Source organism: Pygocentrus nattereri, chromosome 18 (assembly GCF_015220715.1).
Source record: "Pygocentrus nattereri isolate fPygNat1 chromosome 18, fPygNat1.pri, whole genome shotgun sequence".
NCBI classification, from domain to species: Eukaryota; Metazoa; Chordata; class Actinopteri; order Characiformes; family Serrasalmidae; genus Pygocentrus; species Pygocentrus nattereri.
Window position 1 is genome coordinate 3,113,995 of NC_051228.1, and position 22,477 is coordinate 3,136,471.

Here is a 22,477-nt window from a genome sequence, read left to right on the forward strand (position 1 = left end):
TAAATAAAAAGAAGCTGTAAATATGAGGAAATATGCCCAAGTGTCAAAGCACTTAACGACCAAAGGGGTAAAACGAGGGCATTTTCATTCTGGGTGTCCTGAAATGAGGCGTTTCGCTGACAAGAACATAGTTTTCAGCATAAAAAGAAGAGGACTTTTATTTTGAAGAAAGTCTCCGCGAAACGACACATCAGCCGTTTTTTTTATTTTTGCGATATTTAAATATATTAATATCGTGTAAACATGCACGCTTTGCCAATGTAAACATGTTATGAGTCGTTTAGGTTCTAAACAGAACCACTGCCTTTACTACAGAACCCTCGGAGAACCCTCGGAGAACCAGCTTTAAGTGCAGCCGCAGCTCGGGCGGAGGGCTGAGGGCTGAGGGCGGGGTTCGCGGCTCGGCTCCGGGCCGCGGTCTCACGCCTGCGGTCGGGAAACGAAACGAAACGAAACAAAACGAAACGAAAGCGAAACAGATGCTGGAGCTGAGCGGCTCCTCCAGTCTCTGCCGCGGAACCGAGCGAGGAGCAGCGCCATGGAGGACTTTCCTCACCCCCTCACTGTGGAGGGTCGCTGGCCCTCCGCCTCCACCAAGACCCTCACTGCCAAGCTCCAGATCTACTTTCAGAGCAGGAGGAAGTCTCAGGGTGGGGACTGCGTGGTGAGGTTCTCCGAGCAGAGCCGCACCGCTACGGTTCACTTCAGGTCGGCTGAAAGTGAGTAAACTCGTCCCGACTGAGCTCGAGTCCCGGTCAAAACGCGTTAAAGCTGACCGGAAGTCCGTCTATAACGACTTTCGACCACAACTATACGCTGTTTAGCGTTTAACGCTCGTCAACAACTTAGTGCAACGTCACGGTGTGTTACGTCGCCTTACGTAGGCCAACGCTGGAGTCCGCCGCTCGGCCGGTTTACTCGGCCAAAGCAGCGCCTATTAGCGACCCAGCAGGGCGGCACTCCGTCGTATAAGCGCTTATGATACAGAACCATATCTTATCTTATCAAATATATCAGTTCAAATGGTGCACTTACAGTAAAAAAGGTTGTTTTACCATTTTCTTAAGAATGCAAGCGCTTTTACACGACCATACAGGCGGTCAGTGAAGCTTCACCTCGATATCACAAAATAAAAGTCTCCTCAAAGGAGAATTCCACCTACATTTCGGGGGTGGGGGGGCTCGCATGGTCATTCATCAGAGTTTGACGTGCAGTGTTTCATCTTAAGAGAAACTTGGGCCAAGTCCCATTTCGCCTTTTAACCCCTACCCCTTGTTTTCCAGCGTCACCCTGATCCCTGGGAACTGAGTTACAAGGGATGGCGGTTGAAATGTTGCCCTGCGAAATGGGAAAAGCCCCAGTTGCTTCATTAAGGGCTACCAGCGCCGCTCTGTAGGCGACCCTGCCCATAGAGGAGGGGAAGGTTCAGCTCCTCACTGCTTATATACATTTAGGGCATCATGTGCCTCCAAAGAGGGGGGTGATTATTTGTTAGCCCCCCCCCCCACCCAGTTCTTCAGTGGTGTGAAGCTGGAGTCAGATATTCACCGGATTCTTGTTTGGATTTTCCCGTTCCACCTTAAATGGAGCAGCAGTGACATTCTGGCGCTACAGGCGTCAGAACTGCTGGACTATTTAAGGTGGAACGGGAAGCTGAGCGAGCTAGCTACAGAGACATTAGCGTGCTATTAGTGATTTTCTGGGCTTGTTATGAAGAAAAGGGCCAAAATATATATATATGTGTGTGTGTGTGTGTGTGTGTGTGTGTGTGTGTAAATGTAATGTAGCAAACATGCTTTGGTTCCACATGCATGAAATATATCACATCAACTCATTTACTGTCTTCCGCTCGACTTACGTTTGGCAATAATTGTGTCAGTATTAATGCAATTCACTGCAGCTCTACTTTAACATTCGAAAATCAACGTTTTAAACAATTTAAAACCAAAGCTGAGACAATACTGTGCAGATTCACAGCATACATAATTAACAAGACATCAAGAAGCTTTAAATTTAAAAAAATGAAGTGATAATTGTGTCCGTAATGATGAGCGGAGGTGTAGAACATTCTAATAAGACTGAAAAAGCTTTATAAAGGTTTATAAGTTGTTGCAAAACTAGCCTGAGGACTAAATAGTAGTGTCAGGAAAACTCGTGACAGCTTTTAATGACAGTGACAGCTCATTTTTACTCGTCCCCCTCCCTCGCTAATGGTGTGTTACATCGAACATTTATTAAACCTTTATATCGCTCTATCGAGGAAAAGTTATATCGCGATAATTATTGCTATCATTTTATCGCCCAGCCCTAGATTGTGTAGAACAAATGCACACACACACACACACACACACATTTTCTAAGCCGCTTGTCCCTCAGGGTCGCAGACATCAAAAGCAGCTGAAGAAGGTTCTTGTGTCCTTAAACACGGTCCGCCTGCTTTCCCTTCCAGCTCGAGATCAGGTTCTCTGTAAGGGAGATCATTCCATAACTATTGAAAACCAGCTGGTGAAACTGGAGGTGTTCAAACATGGTGATGAAGAGAAACAGAAGACAGAAGAGCCCAGCGGAGCAGTAAGTGGACAAAACTGTCCAAATCTGTTTTACTATAAGAGGCCTGCCAGTGTGAAGGGAGCTCTTATCCTCATTAGCAAAAGCCCTTGGTGGCATTCAGAACAAGAATGAGCCCCCAGGTGTTCAGTCAGTGCTAGATGTGTGTGACGTGTTGATTTGTAATGGTAATCTGGGAGGCAGCAGGCTGTAGAGAGTGTCTGTGGGAGGCCGAGCTCATCTGCTCGAGGTGCTGAGTTACTGAAAGAGCACAAATTGAGCCACTCCCTCGCTGTAGGGCAGGGCAGGATGGCCCTTGTTACTCAGACATAGTTTTATGACTGTGAATGCTGGGAGGAATGCGGTTCTGTTTATAGCCCTGTAAAATCACAGGGACCTTTGATCAGGGTTTGTTATGCTTTCTTACAGGCTGCAGCAGGAACTGATGTGGACCCAGGCTTTCAGAAAACAGGTGAGAGGTGGTGTTTGTTTGTTTATGAATAAATGAATAAATACACGAACGAATAAATCATTACAGAGCAGTGCCTTATTCTTGAAGGCTCACTCTCCCTCCTATAACCTTCTGTTGATTCTTAAAGGGGAAGTCCACATTTTCTGCATGATTAAAGGGGAATTCCACAAGTGTTTGAGATGCAAACAGAGCCAGTCAGAGCGGTTTGGTGTGAAGTGGTTCAGATGTCTTTACAGTGGTGGTGATGGGAACCAGACGTCACCATGACTACAACACAGATATATATATATATATGTATATATATATATATATATATATATATATATATATATATAATTTGCTATCCAGAACCCCTAGTGAACCTACATGTGTCACGCTTTATGTTGAATGGTGATGATGGTAAAATAGTCAAAGTTTTCTTTGGGGGACTATTTTGTCTCACAGCGCCCTGTATGTATCCCTCCACCATGAACGAGGTTTCAAAAATGTTTTAGTCTAAAAACTATCATAAAACAATGCCATCAGTATTCATAACCGTTTCACGTAGTAACTTTCTGTGAAGGAGCATTTAGAGGTGGACGTCTGGTTCCGATCAACACCACTGTGAACAGTTCTGACTTGGTAAGTTTCTCTAGAACAGAGCGTTTCACACCAACCAGAACCGTTCACAGTGGTGGTGATAGGAACCAGACGTCCCCCTCTAAAAGCTCCCTCACAGAAAGTTATTACTTGAGGTGGTTCTGAATTCACTGCCTGATGTCTGAGACACTGTTTTATGATAGAGTTCAAAAGGTTTTTAAAATATATTGAGAGTGGAGAGGTACATGTAACTCCCAATTCCCATTTTATTTTATCATCATCAATATTCCATATAAATCTTAGATCAAATTAGTAAATGAAATGGCTGTATCCATTGTAGATATCACCAACACTGTAAAGAAATCTGAGTCATTTCATCACAGTTGACATCTCAGTGATGAATTCCCCTGGTAGAAAGAACCCATAACTTTACAAATATCAAAATAAAGATATGTAAACAACTGTATAATTCTTTGCATGTCTCTTCAGTTCCAACTGAGCAGAGGACCTTAAGTGTGAGAGTGGACAATGTTCCTGCTGATGCTGTCACCAATAAGGACCTTCTGGATCTGTACTTTGAGAAATGGGGTGGACCTATAGAGACAATCAGCTCAATTCCAGAGAAGCAAGCTGCTATCATCACCTTCCGGTCACCTGATGGTATGACCAGTTTGGCAAACTTTGTACACTTTGTACACACTGCTTTTTTGTGCCCTCACCCACCATTTTCTAGTCTGCACAATTACTGCAGGGTTGTATAAACTAAGGTTTTAAAGGGTCAGTGGTAGAACTGGCCAGGAAGGTTGCGTCTTACCACTGGTGCTCAGATCCTCGTCACAGTTCAGTTGCTTCATTGGATGTAAAGGATGGCCCAGTTCATCTCCTTGTGCTGCCAGAATCACAGAATCACAAAACACATCTGACCCACCGCTTTGCATAGTGCTGGGGTGACGCCCCACCACGTTTTTGAATGGGTACAGGGAAAAACTCCACTTTCCCTAAAGCCACACACACTACATGACATTCAAAGTCGTCAGATCGCTGTCCTGTTCACTACTTAGTGTCTTGAAGTCATTGTGGTTTGCACAGGGGGTCACACATTATAAGATTTTTCACCAACAAGTCTGTGTGGTCTCCAAAAACATGCCAGAGGTGACCTCACCCCGTGGCTTTTTCATTGGCTGTAACTTGTCGCTGCACTCATTGCCAGTCACAACAGGGTCACAACACTTTTCACAGGTCGTATTTATCCTGATTAAAATCTTTTGGGCGTCTGCGAGGCACTTGCAAGTCTCGAATGTTGTCTTTGAACAATATACACTTAGCGATAGTATATGCACAGAGCCAATAGCAAGTCCTGAATGCATGCTGATTTGCCTCTAAAATGATGTGGTGTGAACTCAGCATAATTATGTGGTGTGAACTCATAAATGAGCTGAGGAGCTCGAATAGGAAGAGGACTGAAAAGCCTAGTTTGAAGTCACTGAAAAGTGACCAGCTGAGGTTTTGGGTATTTGGTTTGTTTTGTGTTGGTTGGGAGCAAAAGATAAAGTAAAATGGCTGCTGTGAACTCAAACTCTGGCTTCGGTGTCCTCCTTGAGCCTGGGTTAGCAAATTACGTGCTACAAAGAGATTTTGTCTTTGATAAAATCGGCCGCAGTTTTGCTGCTAAGATGCCTGACTCTTTATTAAGAGTGGGTTTTCCCATGAACAGGTGGAATGTTGAGCATTAAAAACTCTTCTCCTTTTTAGTTTTAGGACTTTGGTCCTTCAGGTTCAAAACACTGACACGGTATAAGAATAAGCTTATTAGGACATGTTGTCCTTGGGACATTGGCTGTGTATTTCAGCACCAGTAAATTTTGCCCCGTGACTTTTGCAGGTGTGCTGCCACTCCTGGATGCCATTCAGTTTTAAGACTCTTTTAGGTTAATGTATACAGCACTGGACAGTCAGCAACAATTAACGGTTAAGCAGCCTATGATGTTATGTAAATGGCAGCGTGATGTTTTTTGAAAGCCCCTCACCGAGCTATCTTGCGATAATGGAGACCTAGCTAACAAGTGGGAACTCCAAAAGGTAAACACAGGTAAGAACACTTAGGTCGAATTAACTGGAAACTGAGGTTTTTGTTTTTTTTTGGTTTTGTCTTGTGATCTTATATTTGACAGCTAATTTTGTAGGCAATAGACTTAAACATCTATCTATCTATCCATCTATCTATCTATCTATCTATCTATCTATCTATCTATCTATCTATACACATATAAAAAAGTTTCTTTAATCTAGAAAGTGTGAACAGATTTGACTTTGCTGTTCCAGTGGAATTGTCAATTCCAGTTGTCGGCATGGACTTTGCAGTCATTTGAATGTACTGCATCATTTCCTTGTAGAACTAAACCAGTCATTCAAGCCATTTTTCTTTTCTTTTGTGTACCACAAATAACATCAGTTTGTCTGAACTTTTCAGCTGTACAGAGACTTCTGGAAAGAATTGATCACAGTATAGGCAAAGTGCCAGTCAGCGTACATCCGTATTGTATGTATTTTCTTCTATTATCTGCATTTTCTATTATAATACCTGAGAAAAATGAAAAACATTTGGTCTGTGTTATTAATCTAGTGATTATACCTTGTTTCCTACCTATATTCTCTCCAGTTGACACGGATGAGAGTCAGGCTGACCAGCTTACTGAGCCATCTCCTAAGGACAGTTTGGGAGACTCCCCACAGCCAGGAGCTGTGGTCCTGGAGAACCTGCCTGACAACTTTTACAAAGAAGTCCTAGCACTTTTAGTGGAGAACATCAGCAATGCTTCTGAAGAGGATTATTTCCTGGAGATAATAAGAGAATCAAATGTTGCTGTGGTGACCTTTAATGACCCCAGTGGTAAGTCCTCAAATTGCAGTGTCTAGGTTAACTTGTAACTGCCATTTCTGAAATTGAGACAACCAATCATAATGTGAGATCACGTTAAAAAATTGCATGAGACTGTCAGTCTTAAGTGATTTTTTTCTTTTTTGCAGTTGCTGAGAAGTTCCTTGTGGAGAGCACGGGCAATAAAAAGTTCCAGCAGTATCGTCTAAAGGGACGAGCTCTGGAAAAAAGTAGAAGTGTCAAGGTGGAAAATTTGCCTGCTCAGACTTCTCCAGAAATGCTAGAACTTTACTTCGAAAAGTGGGGTGGAACAGTGGAAACCGTCACCATGGTTCTAGAAGAACAGGCTGCCATTGTCACTTTTTGCAAGCAACAGGGTAAATCATGTGTGCCTTTAATTTTAGAGAGTAGCTCAAGGGATACCTTGCTGGATTCATGAAAGGCAAATTCGAATACCATTGTGTTGTATAGTCTTCATGTTTCCATAGTTAGTATAGGTATCAATTCGACATGGCCGTTGAAAGTATGTTATTTGTGTGGAATAAATGTCTATCATCCTTTTTCAGATGCAGAGAATGTTCTTGAGAAAGATCTCAGGATTGTCAAGACAGCAGTTACTGTCTACCCATATTACATGTCTTTGGGTACCGCCTTGTATGGCAAAGACAGACCAACATGGACGCTGCCCAAACCTTTCACAGAGAAGATCAATCCTGCTATCAGAGAATTCCTCAATAAGAAGGGGCTAATATCCTCCATCTGTAAGCAGATGAACTCATTATCCTGCCAGGTGAACATGGACAAAGCTGAAGTCCAGCTCAGTCCTCTTCCCACACTGCTGAAACAGAAGGGTATAACCAAGAAGCACATAGACGACTGGAGGCAAAATGCCACAGATGGCTTTAGAGAAATACTCTCCAACTACGCTGTTTTTGAGTGTGCAGTAATCCCCTCTGTTTGGTCTACACTAGAGACAGACATTCGGTCAGTAGTGAAAGACAAAGCCTTCATGAAGATTAATAATGGAGTCCTGACACTGGCAGGAATGAAGCAAGACATTAATCTGCTGAAGCCAATTTTGGAGAGTGACTTAAAGAGAGCATCAGATCAGATGGAAAGGGACCAGAAGAGTGTTGTAGAAAGCATGGAGATGTCCCCTGCCATGGTCTCTCTGCTTCTGCAGGAAGGACTTCAACAGAATGCTGCAGCTAAATACCCAGAGCTGAAGCTCATATACAAAAAAGACACCAATCAGTTAACATTGCATGGCCTTTCTGTGGAAATTTTTGACATCAAAAATTGGATCCTTGAGAGGAGACTGAGCCAGAAACAGAAGATTCCGAAAATTGACCCTTCATTACTGGAGTTCCTAAGATCAGTGGACTGTGAGGAGATGTCAGGAGATCTGTTCACATCCAAGGGAATCAGTGCAGTCTACACAGTTGAAAATGGGGATGTTGTTTTGACTGGAAGCTCAGACAGATCACTGACTGAGGCAGAGCAGAGACTCCAATTGGCACTTACATCCAGTACCCTCTCTTTAGAGGATTTAAGTGTGCTTGAAAAGCCGGAATGGCGCTCTCTCAATGATGAACTGTGTGACACATACAACTTAGCCAGGAAGAAAACTGTTATTATAAAATCCTCAAAACACAATGAAGCACTTGTAGTTACTGGCTTTCAGCAACCAGTCTTGGAGGTCAGCAGGAGCCTGGAGAAATTCATTAACACACACTCAAGAATCGATGAGGTCATTCGCGTCAAGTCATATGCTGTGGTGAAGTTCATAAATGAGAAAATGTCCCTAGTTTGGAAGAAACTTGTGAAGTCTGATGAGGTGACAGTTCATTTTGACCCAAAACGAGCCTTGATCCGACTGTCTGGAGAGCGTGTTCACATCCAACCAGCCATGGAGAACTTTCAGAAAATTGCAGATGCTCTCCACACAGATAGGATGTCAATTAAAAAAGCAGGTGCTAAAAAGTACTTCCAGGAGCAGAGAAGCATTTTCTTGATGATGATGAAGGAACATCGATTTGTGGTCGTTCTTGAGGAAAGTCACATGCTGGAAGAGGATGAAGATGATTTTGATGACGATGACAGCATGGAAGATTTTGGACAATTGTCCTGTGAGGTCCAGATGCCTGATGGGGTCATCATCACGGTCAGAAAGGCTGATATCTGTCAGTTTAAAGTAGATGCCGTGGTCAATGCTGCCAACGAGGACTTGAAGCACATTGGTGGTGTGGCTTTGGCACTCCTCAAAGCTGCTGGACCAAGTTTACAAGAATGGAGTGACGCATATGTAGTTGCAAATGGACAAGTGGCACCTGGAAAAGCTATCACTACTGGAGCAGGTCGTCTTCCATGCAAGTACGTGGTGCATGCTGTGGGTCCCCGCTACACGCATACAGACAAGTTTAATGCAGTGAAGCGGCTGAGACAGGCTGTGAGGGAGAGTCTGAACCAAGCAGAGATGAACAAGTGCTCTTCCATTGCAATGCCGGCCATCAGCTCAGGAATATTCGGCTTTCCTCTTGAACTCTGCACTGAAACGATTGCCAAGGAACTGCATGCTTACGTCGAAGATCAGAAGCGTCAAGGTGGCATGAACATGTTGAGACAGATTCACCTGGTGGACTTCAGTGCCAACACTGTGAATGCAATGGCTCAGGCAGTTAGGAAGGAATTTGCAGCCTTCAGCCCCAAAATGACCTTTCCACAGCAGATGAGTTCTCATGGGCGTGGCCGTGGCCGTGGCCGTGGGCATCAAAACCGTAACCAGAGGTCTCGTAGACAAGGCAGACAAGGTCAGGGATATCATGGTCAAAATAAACCTGGAAAAGGACAATGGGGTCCTGGGCCAAGGAGTAAAGAAGCACATGGTTATAGAAGAAATGAATCTGTCGAGTTCAATTCTCCAGGACAGACATGGGAACAGAACTCAAGTCAACCGACCAGATCACAGTATGACGACTTCAACAGATCAGGGTCCCTTGAAACTCACTCCACACAAGAGGGACTCAGAATCTTTCTGAAGCAGGGAAATATCCAAGATGCAGTTGTAAGTGAACATTAGAGCAAATATAACCTTTTAATATGAAGAACCAGCATATACAGTATATACTCAACAGTATATACAACAGGCGGTAACAGTTATCTTTACTCTTTACCCTTGCAGTCTGATGTGATTGTCAACACCATCTCTGAAGATGTGGACCTCAGCAAAGGTGCAGTTTCCAAAGCTCTCCTACAGGTTGCTGGTCCTCAACTCCAGGCAGAAGCTAGGTCTAATCTGGCTGCAAGTGGATCTTCTAATCTAAGTTTTGGATGCATGGTGGTTACCAGTGGCTATAACCTAAATTGTCAAAGGGTCTTCCATACTGTTTGTCCATTCTGGAAAGGAGGAACTGGTTCAGAGGATGAGGTGATTTTGAAAGCTTTGTGATCATCCTGATACCATACACTCAGAGTAGCCAATATATTTATGTTCAGGCTAATGAACATTCTGCATTTTCATCCCAACAGGGGCTGAAACAGATAATTAGAGATTGCCTAAAAAAGGCAGAACACCAGAAAATGGCTTCGATTTCTTTCCCAGCCATTGGAACTGGGAACCTTGGCTTTCCCAAAGACCTGGTGTCCAGCATTCTGCTGAGAGGAATTCACGACTTTAGTGCAAATGTCCAGCCTCAATATCTTAAAGAAGTGACTGTGATTGTGCACCCTTCAGACAAAGAGACTGTACAGGTAGTAGATAAAACCCTTGCAGTTCTTTACAACTTATTGGGGATGCCTCTGGCATGTAATAATTTTTGTTTTTGCCCATTAGAGTTTCATAAACAGCTTCAGAGGCGGGAGGCCAGGTCCCATCACAAAAGGAGCACATGCTATTCTGCAACAGTCGCCTAAAAAATCACCCATTGCCAGATCCTCACAGTCTCCTGGTGAGTCTCTGTCACGGCATCTTTACTGTCCATCTCAAAACATTCATTTGGTGAAATGCAATAATACACAATTTGCCCTTTGGCCCAAATGTAGTCAGCCATGTTTGCCAGAAATGTACAGGGTCAGTCAAAAGTTTTATTCAAGTTTTAACACCATTTTATTTCAGAAACAAAAGGGAAAATGACAGATCTCAATACCCCAGCAAGTAATGGGTGAGGGGACCTATCTTTTAGGCTATGTCCGGAACATGCTGTACAGTGTTCAGGGCACTTGCTAATGTTGCTAGTGTTTACGTGGAGTAGAAAGAATTAAACCTGGTGGACCTTTTCTGCAAAATGTGTGCAATGAGTGCAAATTTGTTTAGGGATGCGTGATGGTGTTGAACCTAAAGGTCCACTTTGCTTCTTCTCCGCTTTGCGAAACTTGTCTTAGGATGATTCCTTGCGGTTCAGATGCAGATTATATGCAGAATACGTTCAGCTACTCAGACACAGATATGGATTTTCAAATGCAGGATGGTGGCAGAGTCACCTGGCATAGCGTACTCCGTTTACCAGGCTGAGACCCTAAATTCTGCACAGCGGTAAACAGAGCCCACAGCGACAGATGCACAACGTGATGTGCTGTATCCACATCAAACTAGCCTAGGAGGAAATTCGATAATGCTACCGTTTACAGTCGGATGTGATGACGCAGTGACTATGAAAAAGGTTTATTAGCGCAGTGTTAAAGACATGCCTAAATCATCACACACCTCGTTGAGTTGTTAAGCGAACTCAGTTAAATTTGGTTATGTGGATTCTGCGTTGAGTTGCTAGTGAGCAATGAGGGACGGAAGGGTAAGAGGCTTTATACGTCATACATAATTGCCCCAAAATATATTTCAAAATATTTCAATGTTATTGAAGAAAAAAAAGCAGATTTTCAACTGAGGGAGCTCCAACTTCGGACACCAAACATGCCTTTTTTAGGTTGACTACATTTGGAGTGAGGATGAAATTGTGTGACTTTCTTTTTACTACTTTTTGGCTTTTGTTGAATGTAGTCTTTTCAGAATTCAGTCATTAATTGTTGATAATAATTCTAAGAGAATGTGTGATGAGCAAGTGAAAGTATGATATGTCATTATGTGATACACCAGGACTCTTTGGAGTGGTTTCCACTCCGACTCTTGGAGTGCACTCAGTGCAAGTGGGACATGTGACCCTCGAGGTGTCGTCAGGTGACATCACCAAAGAGAGAAGTGATGCCATTGTTAACTCTTCTAATGGATCGTTTTCTTTGAAAGCAGGTAAAACCATGACACAGTATAAAGCTTTCTTTGTTGTTGGTACATACTGAACATTGCATGTTTGCCAAAATATCCTGGATTTTCACTACATTTGAATATTTTCACCTCTGTGCTTAACTTCATTTGTGTAATCTGGTCTAATCCAGGAGTCTCCAAGGCCATTTTAGATGGTGCTGGATTAATAGTGGAACAGGAGTGTGCACAGATTGGTCTGTAAACTCTGCGTTTCTTATTAAATTCTTTTTTTAAACCGATGTCAGCCTTAAACTTATGAACATCTTTGTTATTGTTTTCATTCATATTTTCACAGTGAATTCTACAAGTTTGCAACAGAAGGAAATGATTGTGACCTCTGGAGGTCAGCTCCCATGCAGTCACATAATCCACATCATAGGCAGAAACACTCCTGCAGCCATCAAGGATGCTGTTTACTCTGTTTTAAAGATGTGTGAGGCTCAGAAGTTCTCCTCGGTTGCCTTTCCAGCTCTTGGCACAGGTACAGCACAGTGTGATCAGAACAGCCTTACTATTTTTAGCTTGGTTTCTAATTGAACTTTCATACAGTTACAAAACTGGACCAGTTCTGGTTGCTGTAAAAGTCAGTGGTAATTGATAATGGTCATTTTTTAATCATCAGGTCAAGGCGGGGCAAGTCCTTCTGCTGTTGCTGATGCCATGATTGACGCCGTGATCGACTTTGTGAAGAAGAAAAAAGGGCCTCATTTACAGAGTGTAAAGTTCCTGATATTCCAGACATCAATGGTGTCAGATTTCCACCAGAGCATGCTGAGGAGGCAGCAGGAGGGCGTGGAGGAGGACACCACTGTGCTTGGCTGGTTTAAAGGTGTGTGGATAAATACACTGAATGGAAAATTACATAAAACGTGGAAGTAAAAGTAACATTAGAACTATATAAATAGCAAAAAATAACTTGTTATCCCTAATTAAATTGTACTTTGTAAGTATTATGATTAATAATATTAGTAATGAATCTATAATATGCATAGTTTTTTACAGTCCGGCATTAATAATTGTGGAGCGATTTTAATCCAGTATGAATCTGCAGCGTGTAGTTTTACGGTCTGACTGTAATAATCCAGTTATTTTAATTAAACATTAAAATAAATTCAGCTTTTCATGGGATCAGGCTTTAAAATATGTAAGCAAAAAAAATTGTCAATGTAACTTATTTTGTTTTCTTTTTTCTTTTGTCCACCTTTGGGGAAAAAAGACAAATTTGACTCTATGGCCAGCTACTTTACGGGCAACAGTGCAGAAGCCAGTCGACCATTCCCTTCTGTACACGAGGACTTTGTGATGGCGAGTGAGGAGTTTGAGCCGGCGGTCTTTCAGCTGTGTGCAGAGTCCCAGCGGGACCTCAATGAAGCCCGAGAACTGATCAACAGCTTCATCATCAAAGAGCAGACGAGTTCATCCATCCGCGACTCCGCCATCAACAGTTTCACCAGAGAAGACGCAGAGATGCTGACTAACCTGCAGAGGGAGCTCACGGTCAGCATCCAGCTTAATAAGAACGGTCCCGAGCCGGTTATCACCGTGGAGGGCCTGACCCGAGACGTGGTCAAGGTAGAGGGCACCATCCGGGACATGATCCGCAAAGTGGAGAAGAACGAAGCCCGAAAACGCGAAGCCTTCATGATCAGCAGCTTGGTAGAGTGGCAGTATCTGGACAGCACAAATAATCTCGTGCCCTTTGATATCTACACTAACTATGACCTGGAGGAGGCTTTTGGGAAAAAACAACCTCGCGTAAAGATCAAGATCAACAACGAGGAGGTTGAGGCTGATTTAACCCTAAGAGTGGCTTATTCAAGAAGCAGAAGGATTGAATTGAAGAGGGTTGACCAGAAAGGTAAGAGGCTTGATATGATTATTGAAACCTTCAGCTATAACCTTCCATTTCAGCTTATATGCTCTATTGTACTGCACATCTGTATTACCCTTGCAGTGTACACTCAAACATAAATGGGCCACTGTACAGAGCCATCGAAAATACATGGGTGAAAAAGAAACTTCCTTCTCTTAGATTTATCATTTTGAGATTATTTTCTCAAGATAATATTCTGGAAATGTTCACATGCAGCATATTCCCTAAAAACACTTGGCATGCATAGCCATTAACTTATAAATAGCCCAATATTTTATTGCATGCTTCTAGAAAATCTCAGCCAGTTAGCAGTGAAGTCCCTGTAGTTACTGAATAATAAGCCTTAGCATTAGCCTGTGATGAGCCTGGGATATTAACGTGTTATTTTTTTTCAAGAGCTGTTGCTGCTCTTGAATGAAAAGCAATATCTCGGTTATATATTTGTGTAAACCTTTGTCTGAAACAGTCTGTTCAAATGATGTTTGTTGGCAAGAACTGAGACAATGTCTGTGTAATTGAGACCATGTTCAAATGTGCTATACAACAGTCAGTCTCAAATAGAAAAGTTCCAATCAAGATAAACAACTGAAAACTGGACAGTGGGTCTGGAGAGACAATAGTGAGTGGAATACTGTCTGAATGGGGTATTGGGGCCATCTACAAGTCAGAATGCATAATTCACTCATGCTTTACCTACATTTCTTGACATAATAATTTTGAAAATATCTTAAGAAAAGTCAAGTCAAGAGTCAAGTCTAGAGGCTTTTATTGTCATTCCGTCTATGTATAAGTACACAGTGGAGTGAAAATCCATTCCTTCAGGAACATCACGGTGCAACAAGGAACAAAAAGTACAAAGTGTGAACGTGCAGAATCGTGTGCAAACAAAAAATTAGTAGCAGCAATGTGCCAGATAGTGCAAGTAGAGCATCAAATGAGTTGAATGCTAGTGGCTTTCCGGATACAATGTGTGGTGTAGATGTCCATGATGGAGGGGAGAGAGACCCCGATGACCTTCTCAGCTGTCATCACTATATGCTGTAGGGTCTTGTGGTCTGAGGCTGTGCATTAGATTAATACCTAAGTAATTAATTTGAGTAAGAAATAAACAAAACAAAAGCGCAGTTTATATCTTAAGCAGGAGTTTATTTTCTACCATTATAGAACAACTCGTTTTTTGTTTTATCTCATGATCTTTCGGGGGTTCCGTATTTGAATGATGCCATAGAAGAACCACTTTTATTTTCCTAAGTAAGTGTTCTTTAACGAGCGTTCTTTAAACTTTTCGAGAAAAGTGGTTCTTCTTTGAAATAACCTTTTTTGCCATCCTTGTTTAAAAAGTGTGTTTCAGTTGATCTGCACATTCACTGGTCTGTCCTTGATTCTTTTCCAGACCAGCCCTCAGTGGCTCTGCCCAAGCACTGGGAGGACATGAAAGACAAGTCTGTTAAGCAGGTCCAAATTCAACAAAGCAGCCAGGAATACAAGGATGTGGAGATGGAGTTCAGGAAAACTGGGCTGACCCATCAAATTCTTAACGTAAGATTATTAAGAAACGTTGCTCTATGCATGTTTTACCCATGATATAAAACACTCATACAGCAGCTTAGCAAGTCTTTTTTATTTTATGTTGCTGTTATGAAGTATAACACTTTTGTAAGCTAGAGCCAAACAACCCTCACAGCTCAACCCCAGTAGATATCCAAGTGTTGTTTTGGTTAGCTAGTGATTTAGCTAGGTGCTCCATCACGTAAAGAAATACTACATCATTTAAAAAAAGAAAAATTATATACACGCTCACTGTCCACTTTATTAGGTACAAGTACTAGTAAAAGGCTGGACCCCCTTTTGCCTTCAGAACTGTCTTAATTCTTTGTGTCAGACTTTCAACAAGGTGTTGGAAACGTTCCTCAGAGATTCTGGTTGGTTATTTGAGTTACTGTTGCCTTTCTATCATCTGGAACCAGTCTGCCCATTCTCCTCTGACCTCTCACATCAACAAGGCATTTTCGTCCACACAACTGACCGCTCACTGGATATTTCCTCTTTTTCGGACCGTTCTCTGTAAACCCTAGAGATGGTTGTGTGTGAAAATCCCAGCAGATCAGCAAGCAAGCAAGCAAGCAAAATTTATTTATATAGCGCTTTTTACAACAGGTGTTGTCACAAAGCAGCTTTACAGAACAATCAGTATTACAGAGAGAAGAGAAAAGAAGAGAGAAACTCCGGGTCCGAGCCCCCATGAGCAAGCCAGCGGCGACGGTGGCAAGGAAAAACTCCCTAAAAGAGGAAGAAACCTTGAGAGGAACCAAGACTCAGAAGGGGAACCCATCCTCCTATGGTCGACACCGGACAGCGAACATTATTAGTAAGAAGTATTATAGTAAAGTGGGAAAAGAAAGAGAAGATCTGAGGGTGAGGACTGCACAGCGCTGTACAGCAAGAAGCTCAGTGGTGGTCAAACCGGTCCAGAAGGCTGGTGAGCAGCGGCACCAATCAAGGCAGTAGAGGCAACAGCATCAGGCGCACAGGATGGGCAGCTGATCAGCTCGGCAGAGAAAGGAGAAGAAAAAAACAGAGTTAATACTGTAAAGAGTGGCTGACCACAGATTACAGTAAAACAGAGCGTAGAGTGTAGACTCCAGCAGGTCTAGACCTGACAGGGAAGACTAATCACCAAATGCTTGACTGTACAAATAAGTTTTTAGCCTAGACTTAAAGATTGGGGCTGTGTCTGATTCCCGAACATTGGCAGGAAGATTATTCCAGAGCTGGGGGGCTTTGTATGAGAAAGCTCTCCCCCCTGATGTAGCTTTATTTATTCTAGGTACCAGTAGTAGGCCAGCACCTTGTGATCTAAGTAGGCGTGATGGTTCATAGTGGGAGAGGAGCTCACTCAGGTACTGAGGGGCGAGTCCGTTTAGAGCTTTATAAGTCAGTAATAGAATTTTATAATCAATGCGAAATTTAACTGGTAACCAATGCAGGGCTGATAAAACTGGACTAATATGGTCAAACTTCCTAGTTCTTGTGAGGACTCTGGCTGAAGCGTTCTGGACTAGCTGAAGCTTGTTAAGGCTTTTGCTGTGACATCCAGACAGCAGGGCATTACAATAATCTAGCCTTGAAGTGATAAATGCATGAACTAGCTTTTCTGCATCCTGTAGAGATAATGAATTTCTTAATTTAGCGATATTGCGGAGATGCAGGAAAGCTGTTCTAGTGATATTAGATATATGTGTGTCGAAAGAGAGATCAGCGTCTATCATGACACCAAGATTTTTAACAGATAGGCTTGATGAAACTGAGAGATTGTTAAGTTTTAGTGTTGAGTTAGACAGTCTGTGTCTGGCTAATTTTGGACCAAGAAGCAGGACCTCTGTTTCTGAAATACTCAGACCAGCCCGTCTGGCACAAACAACCACGCCACGTTCAAAGTCCCTTAAATCCCCTTTCTTCCCCGTTCTGATGCTTGGTCTGCACTTCAGCAAGTTGTCTTGACCACCTCTACATGCCTAAATGCATTGAGTTGCGGCCGTGTGATTGGCTGATTAGCTATTTGTGTTAACAAGCAACTGAAGCTACCCAATAAAGTGGTCGGTGAGTGTGAAAGTGTATATATACTGGACCGGAAAAAGATGACGTTATGCTGTCCGTTAGGGGATAAAATGCAAATCGAGGTAAAGGTCATTGTTTAGCTGTTTCACCCACAACCAGCTTCTGTTTTTGGTGTTCTTAACTACATAGAGCTACAGCACTGCTCTGACTCTGTAGCAGACTGGCTTACCCAGTTGGTCCTTCATAGCCTAGCAACTGCAACTATACCTGGACACCTCTGAAAAAGTTTACAATGTGCAATTTGCAAAACTCACCGAGTTTCCCAAGAGTTTGTTGGAAAGGCTGAATCACTCAATCAGAAGAGGAGATGAGTAAGATCTCAGTTAATGTGAGGAAGAGCGCATTGGCACTGCTATGGTGAGTGAGTTAGCAGCCAGCGAACATGAGACGTGGGACTAACATGGGACTATTTCACACACTGGGCGGGAAGCCATGATTTCTGCTATGACACTACCTTAGCAGTTGCCTTATTACCATAACAACTAAAACTTCCACATCTTACAGGACTAGGAGTGCATCAGGGTCAACTATTTACCTAGCTTGCTACCATAGCTCTATTAAGTTTTCTATTTAGTTCAGTTTAATGACTGACTGAGCATCATGTAGAACAACACGAAGCTGACGAGATTCAGAGTTTTTTGTATTGTGTGATGTTCTTAGATCGAGAGAGTCCAGAACAGCACTCTGTGGATGGGCTACATGATTAAGAAGAAGCACTTTGAAGAAAAGAACAAGCACAAGAACAATGAGAAGAGGCTGTTCCACGGCACCGGCCCTGATAACATAGACAAGATCAACCACCAGGGCTTCAACAGGAGCTATGCTGGCACGCATGGTATAGTCCAGCTATAATATTATCCACACATTTTTCAGACTTTGTTAATATAAATTAGTTTCTGCAATAAATAATTTGTCTTCTCTTGTTTTGTCTGAAGGTGCTGCATATGGGAATGGTGTGTATTTTGCTGTTGACCCAAGTTACTCAGCCAGGGGATACTCCAAGCCAGACAACCAAGGTCATATGCGCATGTATCTGGCCAGAGTGCTGGTTGGTGACTACACCAAAGGAAGAGGTGGTCTAATTTCCCCTCCAGCCAAGAGCTCTACAGCCACAGATTTATACGACAGCGTCACTGATAATCAACAAAACCCGAGCATGTTTGTGATTTTCCATGATGTGCAGGCGTATCCGGAATACCTGATCACCTTTCAGTAGATCTTTTTAATCAGCAGTTGTGGACTAATTATGATTATCCATGTTTCCATTTTCTGTTATGTTCTCATTCTTATGGATTATGTTGAATTAGTTGCTGTAATGGATAGAACTATTAGGTGTGGGGATACTCTAATAGATCAGAAGATATTAATAATAAATAATAATACAAATACATTTAAAATATTGCACTAATAAAATAGCTTTCTATTTTCTAATGTTTATCAATTAAGACCTACTATGTTTATGGTGTCATATTTTGTTGTTCTTCCTTTATGTCACTGTATCCCTGAAAAAAATAAACAGGTTATTATAGATCTGCGTTTTTTCATAATGAAATATGTCTATTTAGAGCTCCAGTGGACTCGGTCACAGGAGAACAGACCGCCGGTCGCTCCACTCAAACAGGGAATGTATAACTCCACGTTTCAGACGTTGCTGAAGTACATTTGGCGACTCATTTCACTCCTTGACCTCTCCTCTCTAATCATTTCTTATATTACTATATATTTCTTATTGAAGAAAGTTATATCGCAAAGATGATTGTTATTGTTTTATCGCCATGCCCTAAGTCCACTATCACGTTTTATATGTAAATCACTAACATTTCATGGCAGTAAACTCAGTAATGATGTTTAGTCTTTATTATCATCAAACCCTGTAATCATGGTCCAGTCAAAATGGACCCACTGCTGTGTCTGATCTACTCAGACCAGCGCAACACACACTAACTCACCATCAGTGTCACTGCCGTGCTGAGAATGATCCACCAACCCAAACAGTACCTGCTCTGAGAGGGTCCATGGGGGTCCTGACCACTGAAGAACAGGGTAACAGAGTATCAGAGAAACAGATGGACTACAGTCTGTAACTGTAGAACTACAGAGTGGAACTGAACGGTCAGTGGAGCTGATAAGATGGACAGTGAGTGTAGAAACAAGGAGGTGGTCATGATGTTACGCCTGATTGTTGTACATTGTGACTGAATTACATTGTAAATGAATTATTATTCGTTCTTTCAGATAAAAACACCAAATAGTCCCCAGTCCGCTCAGCGGTGCTTAGTAGAGAAAACGGCTGATGGTGACATTTTAAACCTTCAGTCGTCCCGTCTTTGACGGAGATTCGTGAAGTACTGCCGGTTCTTCCAGGGGTTTTCTAGCACATCTGAAAGCCTGTTTTTAACCCTGGTGGGAGGGTGACTCATCGTACCCTGCGCTGGATTCAGTGCTCTCACTTTCTGTTGCTCCTCTGTTTTTCTACTACGGCAAAGATCGAACTAAAATCGAGCTGACAGGGAATCTCTCACTCGTGCCTGAACAGATAAGCTCAAGGTTTCGCGGGGGTGGCAGTTTTCAGGTGCGCTGCCTATGTGTGTGTGTATAGCTTCTAAAACCACATACAGTTTATTATACTGCATACAGTGCAAGTCTGTTTATGCAAATATAGTATAAACAATATATCACATTAGAATAAATGCAAATAAACACAAATACACTCATTTTTAAATAAGATAGTGGATATTTACTGACGCCCAGCTGTTACAAGGACTTGTTCGGTTTAATTTAGCGAATGATTGATTAGACAAAGTAGATTTCTGTTTTTCACAGTCCTAGACATTTAAAAAAGATGGTTCTTCAAGGGTTCTTAAGTAAGCAAAATGGTTCTGTAGGGAACCATGAACACTCAAAGTTAAATTGTGTAATTATAGGGTTCTTTGCATTGTGAAAGGGTTCTTCTGATTGACGGAGAACATGTTGTATATGGTTCTGTATAGAATCTCTTTGAAAAATGGCACCAAAAGGGTTCTTCTATCATTACAAGCGTGACATCGTAACGATAGAAGAACTCTTCTGATGCCATATAGGACCATTTTCAAAAATGTTCTATATAGACCCATCTACAGCACATTGTCAATTAATCTGAAGAACCATGTGACCATGCAAAGAACCCATTAACTCTACTGAGGATTCTTTGAGTGGTCACGGTTCGATATAGAACCTTTGTGCTTGCTAAAGAACTCTTGAAGAACCATTATTTTTAAGTGTGAATATGTGTCCAGTGGACTAGTAGAAAACGTTTGTGTCATGAACTCTATTTCACACATACATGTATACGCGTATATGTATATATATATATATATATATATATATATATATATATATATATATATATATATGTGTGTGTGTATGTATATATGTGTATATATTATATCATATGCAATCTTTGTTGAGTCCCGGCAACAATATATACAATGTTTCTCTTCTCCGTCTTGTGTTTGGGTCTTCAGGCTTATTAATGGCATCTTTATGATTCCTCTGATGGTCTCCATCCAAAAACTCCAGCAGCACTGCTGTGTCTGATCCACTCATACTAACACAACACACACTAACATATCACCACCACATCAGTGTCACTGCAGTGCTGAGAATGACCCACCACCCAAATAGTACCTGCTCTGTGAGCGTCCATGGGGGTCCCGACCACTGAAGAACAGGGTAACAGAGTATCAGAGAAACAGATGGACTACAGTCTGTAACTGTAGAACTACAGAGTGGAACTGAACGGTCAGTGGAGCTGATAAAGTGGACAATGAGCACAGAAACGAGGAGGTGGTCATGATGTTATGCCTGATTGGTGTATAAGATGTATGTATAAGACGACCTCTTCCTGTCGTCCAGTGAGTTGATTTTCAAGATTTGTTTACATCATTTTGTTTGAGCTTTATTCAAATTTTTACTGAATTTTTAAATATTTCCCAAATGTTTTTGCAATAGAAATAATGAAGGTAAGTGTTTCTATCAGGAAAAGCAGTTTTTTTAGTAATCGAATGGCAAAGGTGCTATTAAAGGTGTTGTGACTGAAAAAGTGGGATCGCTTTACTACATTGAAATTTGGTTCCAGATGAATGAAATATGTTCACACTTTGGGTTAGAATTCAGTTGACGTAATGAATCCTATTAAGTGGAACCAATATACATGGTGGAATTAACCCTTTAAATAGCCAGGCCCGCCAACGTTTTAATTCAAACGTCTATGACCTAACAATAACAATTTTGCATTGAAGTCCCTGTAGTTACTGAAGAATAAGCCTGATATTTTAAGACGTTGAAATAAAGTCAGTGCACTGATGTTTTCAGTGTATCCTGCCAAAACTGAACCTGTTCTCAACATAATGAGACTTTGACTCATCAATAATGTCATGTGAGGAAAACAACACCAGCATTGATACAGAGCCTTAACTGAAAGTGCCCCACCTTCCTGACACGCTTTGAACCTGCACTAAACAATAAATTGAAAGTATCTAGCTGGTATTTCCAAGTCTTGTTGATCTTGTTTGTATCTGGTTATTGTTCTGTTTTTGTTCAGTTATAGTTAGTTGGTGGTCAATAAAAGGAAAGTTAAAAATAACCTAACGAGAGTGATTAATAACAATTTTGAGTATTCCTTTGTAGATGATTAATAAACTCTTAACATCAGTAACATATCAACAACATGTAAGTGAAGTATTGAGGTATATATGATGTTGTTGATACATAACTTACCCTCACCCTGACCCTAACCTTAACCCTAATGTTAACCTCAACCCTGACCCTCACCCTGACCCTAACCTTAACCCTAATGTTAACCTCAACCCTGACCCTCACCCTGACCCTAATCTTAACCCTAATCTTAACCTCATCCCAAAACCTAATCCTAACCCTCACCCTGGCCCTAATTCTAACCCTAACCTCAATCAAAAACCTAATCCTAACCCTCACCCTGGCCCTAATTCTAACCCTAACCTCAATCAAAAACCTAATCCTAACCCTCACCCTGGCCCTAATTCTAACCCTAACCTCAATCAAAAACCTAATCCTAACCCTCACCCTGGCCCTAATTCTAACCCTAACCTCAATCAAAAACCTAATCCTAACCCTCACCCTGGCCCTAATTCTAACCCTAACCTCAATCAAAAACCTAATCCTAACCCTCACCCTGACCCTAATTCTAACCCTAACCTCAATCAAAAACCTAATCCTAACCCTCACCCTGACCCTAAT

General features: G+C 41.9%; 1 protein-coding gene across 1 annotated transcript; it reads left to right on the forward strand.

The window, feature by feature from the left end:
* Positions 1–229: 229 nt before the first annotated feature.
* On the forward strand, positions 230–18,751 carry parp14rs4 (poly(ADP-ribose) polymerase family member 14-related sequence 4). Its single transcript, XM_017725786.2, has 19 exons — positions 230–719; positions 2,450–2,571; positions 2,977–3,019; positions 4,088–4,258; positions 6,069–6,137; positions 6,258–6,488; positions 6,626–6,853; positions 7,043–9,540; positions 9,658–9,903; positions 10,005–10,226; positions 10,309–10,423; positions 11,566–11,715; positions 11,862–11,924; positions 12,026–12,211; positions 12,353–12,559; positions 12,947–13,588; positions 14,997–15,142; positions 17,882–18,056; positions 18,157–18,751. Exons 1-19 carry the CDS (start codon positions 539–541, stop codon positions 18,435–18,437), a joined length of 5,976 nt encoding a protein of 1,991 aa, XP_017581275.2. The 5' UTR covers positions 230–538; the 3' UTR covers positions 18,438–18,751.
* Positions 18,752–22,477: the final 3,726 nt, after the last annotated feature.

Coding starts and splice junctions, on each gene's coding strand:
- parp14rs4 (XM_017725786.2), top strand. CDS start 539: ATGGAGGACTTTCCTCACCCCCTCACTGTGGAGGGTCGCTGGCCCTCC. Junction 2,572..2,976: donor CAGAAGAGCCCAGCGGAGCA/GTAAGTGGACAA, acceptor GCTTTCTTACAG/GCTGCAGCAGGAACTGATGT. Junction 18,057..18,156: donor GAGCTATGCTGGCACGCATG/GTATAGTCCAGC, acceptor TTTTGTCTGAAG/GTGCTGCATATGGGAATGGT.